The sequence below is a fragment of the Propithecus coquereli genome, unplaced genomic scaffold (genome assembly GCF_000956105.1).
Source record: "Propithecus coquereli isolate 6110/MARCELLA unplaced genomic scaffold, Pcoq_1.0 Scaffold1, whole genome shotgun sequence".
Classification (NCBI taxonomy): domain Eukaryota; kingdom Metazoa; phylum Chordata; class Mammalia; order Primates; family Indriidae; genus Propithecus; species Propithecus coquereli.
This window is the reverse complement of record NW_012133857.1, coordinates 11006651-11011240: the sequence shown is the minus strand read 5'-3', so window position 1 is coordinate 11011240 and position 4590 is coordinate 11006651. Positions and strand designations below refer to the sequence as shown.

The following is a 4590-nucleotide window of genomic DNA, read 5'->3' as shown; positions in this document are numbered from 1 at the left end:
AATTAGCCAAGAATGGTGGTGCATGTCTGTAGTCCCAGCTATTTGGGAGGCTGAGGCACGAGGATCACTTGAGCCCAAGAGCTTGAGGTTGTAGTGAGCTATGATGACACCACTGTGCTCTAGCTAGCCAAGGCAACAGCGTGAGATCCTGTCTCCAAAAAAAGGAATAAATGATTTGATGATTATTTATTATCTCATTAAGCATTTTTAGCAATTAGAAGAAAGTTGTTACAATCCCACAATATCACTGAGCCCTCTTCTGACCATGTAGCTGGAGAAAAAAATGCACATTCTTGCTATTGATCCAGTGTTTTTCAAAGTTTTGTGCTGACTGTAAAACACTCTGCTTGCTCTTTGTGGCCTGATTCTGATGGCATTACAACTGAGAGACCAGACAGACACCTGTGTTAAGATACTGGCAAGGGCAGTAACAGGTAACTTACCAGGCACATGAGCATTCTAGATGGGAAGTGCCAGCAGATCTGTTGAATTACATAACAGGAAAGATGGTAGTCAGCCACAAGACTCAGTGGGCCACCATCCACAATGCTGCATGGAATTACTATAGCTATTCCCAGCAGAACCATCAAATGGCCCATGCCAATGAGACTATAAGCTCTTGAATACCAGAAAACATCTCTGAAATATAACTGTCTTAGTGTCTCCTACACAGCAGGTGCTCAATCATGTAGCCTCACAGCAAACTGCATGCTGAAGCCAGACTACAGCTCTCCAATAAAACACTGGCTACGAGGCTGCACCTCAAAGAGATCCTCCTATTCACATTTATCATGAGCATACTATGCTCAAGGCTAAGGGCTAGGCACAGACCACAGCCAGGTGTTCTTCCTACATCATCTCTAGTATCTTCACTATACCCCTGAAGAGAGGGGTAGGAAACAGGATCAGGTAAGTTAACACCTTGCTAGTGTTAGTGAGAACCAGATTCAAACCCCAGCCAGCCCAACTAAGGAAGGAGCCCCGAGCTTCACACCACCAACCAACACTACATTACATTTCCTCTCAAGGTTCATAACACCCTAGGGAGCTCATAATCTCATCATGAGGAACGAAGAAATACGTAAAAAGAAAACTCCAAAAGAGATAAAGAACAGCCCTATATGACAATAAAAGCATGACAATAAAAGTGTCACGAGGCCACACATAACCAATTGCCAAGGTCATGATGCAAACCACAAGTGCTACCTGCATTCAGAAGACAGGAGAGGACATTTAGCCTTATAGTCAGGAAACCATGAAAAGATAGGTTTGCCAGCCTGAGCAAGAGAGAAACCCCATCTCTACAAAAAATAGAAAAATTAGCTGGGTGTGGTGGCATGTGCCTATAGTCCCAGCTACTAGGGAGGCTGAGGCAGGAGGATCACTTGAGCCCAGAAGTTGAGGTTGCAGTGAGCTATGATGATGCCACTGCACTCCAGCATGGGCAACAAAGCGAGACCGCATCTCAAAAAAAAAAAGAAAATATAGGTTTGCCTGAAGAAAAACATTCAAGGCAGTGACTCTTTCTGAATCAATGGTTTACCCTAAGATCTTCAAGCATAAAATGGTTGTGGTAAGTATATAATAAATTACCTGTGCAGAAAGCAAGGTCCAAAATCAGACTGTATTATGCCCTGAAGCTACTTAACGATAACACGGATTTTGAGTTTACAAGGGGTCAGGCCCTGTTGTAAGCTCTTTACATGTATTAGCTCATCTGATCCTTGGATCAACCCTATGAGACAGGTACTATGATTTGGCCCACTTACATCATGAGGAAATGGGGCACAGAGAGGCTTGGTCACCTGCCCAAGTCTTCCTGGGCAGTGAGGGACAGAGCTGTGATGTGAACCAGGCATCTGGGTCCAGAGCCTCTGCTCAGTAAGGCTATGCTGATTCCCACAAAACTGTAAAGGAGTTTTGCCCCAATACTCTCTCACCTGGACCATCTCCCTATCATATCAGAGAGTTAAATAATGTAGGAAAAAGGAGGATCATGTTTATAATGGGCTTTCCATCTTTTTACAAAATCAGTACTGTTAATTCAGAGATACTCCCACCATGAAAAACCTATTTTTTTTTTTTTTTTGAGATAGAGTCTTGCTCTATTGCCCAGGCTAGAGTGCCGTGGCGTCAGCCTAGCTCACAGCAATCTCAAACTCCTGGGCTCAAGCGATCCTCCTGCCTAAGCCTCTCAGAGTAGCTGGGACTACAGGCACATGCCATTACACCCGGCTAAGAAAACACCTATTTTCATCCATCTTTTACAAGTAGGTAGACAACAAAATCCACTGGTTCGTAAGTAAACACAAAGCAATTAAGTGATACTTAATTTTCAGCTCAAAAAAATGTGCTGTCCACATTCAAGTTCAATTTTTCCCTTCTTAGATACAGTTAGCCAAAAAAAAAAAAAGGAATTAATTTTTCCAAGCAATATGAAAACAGACGGTGGCTGGAGACAAACAAAAAGGCAGGAAGATGTTGCTCTGAGTCCTCCTTTGGCCGCATTCAGTGGGTTACACAGGGCACCACTTGGCCATGGTTTCCCAGGCCTCTAGAAACATAACTTGGAGAGGAGACACAATTGGGAAGATCTATTTAATCAGCAGTTATGGAAGTTCCATTATGGTTTGCATTTATTTATAAAATATGCTCAGACAGGAACATATCAGCTTCAACACGAGCTATAAGCCTTTCACTCTTCATTCCCTTGAAGGAGAAAAACCATGTTTCAAAGACACACAAAGCCCTCAAGATCTGGCCCTGAAGTCCTCCCCAGTTATTCACTTCCAGGAAGCAGACCTTGAACTCTGCCCTATAGGCCTAACACAGCTCAATTCTGCATTGCTTATGCAACCCCCTCAACCCATCTGCTACAGAGCACTAATTTCAAGACTTGCCAGAGTTTCTATGATCACTAATACAACGAGTCAATCCACTTCTACTAGTGTTTACCAAGGCTTACCATGTGCAAAATGCTATGCCAGGGACTAGGCATGATAAAAGAGCACAACAGGCCCTAGCTGCAGGGAGCTTTCAATCTGATGATGCAATGATTAATTCAGAATAGACTAAGTGCAAGAAAGTATAGACACCGCACTAAGGAAAGTTGGAGAAAGATTGCATTTGGTTTACAGAATTAGGAAAGGAAGAGATAGTATAAAACAAACACTAGCCTAGATAGATAGGATTTCAATAAGCAGTGAGTACGTGGAAGAGGGCATTGTGGGGAGGGCGGCAAATGTACACGATGGCCAGGGCAAGGGGTGGTATGGGGTTACAAGCACCATGCAAGAGGAAGGCTAGGAAAGGACTTTGGAAAATCACCCAAAGAAAGGTCTGAGGACTATATATTGGTGAGGGATTTTCACAACCTTCACAGCTGCCCATCACAGGGAGAAAGGGTATGAGGTCTCAAGCACAGTTATTCTCTTACCTTTTCTGAATGAGTCCAGGCTGAACATTTCTGGCCAGGAAGGAAAGCTGGAATCCTGAAAAGAAGGAGAATGAAGAAGCAATGGTTAACATTCCTGATCCAGGAACCCACAAGGAAGGCTTCAATAAAACAGAGAGTGCTGTCCATAAAAAAAGAAAAATGAAGCTCTCCACTACTGAGCCCCAACTGGTGCTCCCCAGTCTTAAGGATGGGAAGGCCAACTCCACTGTAACATAATTACATGTCTTTGTTTCTTCCTAACTGAGCTTTGTTCTTTTCTCTGTCCTAAAACTCCCTGAGTCCTATTAAACAGAAGGGAATGCATTTCATCGTGAGACATACAGTTCTACCTCATCACAATACTCGCAGATTTCCTTGAGACTTCCAGAAAGAAACTAAATTCTACATTGGCCCCTTCTCTCACGTAGTATCAAAAAAATAGGACTGATAACTGCCTTCTGGACAAACTGGCTTACTGGGTTTTCACAAAACCTAGTCAAGCCCCTAGGAATGAGATTGGACTGACAGTATCAAAGAGTAACTGTAGAATGATTCAGAATAAAAAGCTTTTCAAAGCAGAGTCTCTATGAAATAACAAATATTAAAGTACAACTATTGTCCAAATGTTTCGGTGCACTTTCCTTACTAGTACATTTAACTGAGGAATATACCTAGAGATGACCAAAAACAAAAGGAACACCTCAAGTTTAACAATTTTGTTTTAAAAAATATTCAAACTCAGCCTTACAGAAGTTTTTAATAATATAGTACTCCTGGATTAGGTACAGTAACCTTAACTAGCTTTAGTTTAAAAACATCTACACAGTGTTTTAGCAAATTAGGATAATGTCCAACATTACTTGGAGTCTGCTGAGGCCTCCTCCTCCTGACTGCTATTTCCTCGCATTCTCAAACCGTGGGGAGGTGGAGGGTGGAGGGCTGACCTGGGGCCAAGCTTTCAGGTCACAGCAGGTCTGTCCTAATGACCTCCTCTCCCTGAGGGACGCCAGATAGGATATGGTAGCTCAGAGAGAAAACTTCAATACAATATCAAAAATGGCACAATTTACTTTAAGAAGTTATATTCTATAGAGTCCTTCTATACAAATTAAAATAAAAAGGGTACAATTTGGGATTCTAATTTTAAAGAAAAC

At 42.3% G+C, this 4590-nt stretch overlaps 1 protein-coding gene across 1 annotated transcript in view; it reads right to left on the bottom strand.

The window, feature by feature from the left end:
• The window catches only part of DHX30 (DEAH (Asp-Glu-Ala-His) box helicase 30), a 44636-nt gene that overhangs the window by 27691 nt on the left and 12355 nt on the right, over window positions 1-4590 (bottom strand). The window contains exon 3 of the mRNA XM_012662453.1: window positions 3437-3491. Coding sequence (XP_012517907.1) covers window positions 3437-3464 — 28 coding nt within the window. The 5' untranslated portion in view covers window positions 3465-3491. The remainder of the gene's footprint in view (window positions 1-3436; window positions 3492-4590) is intronic.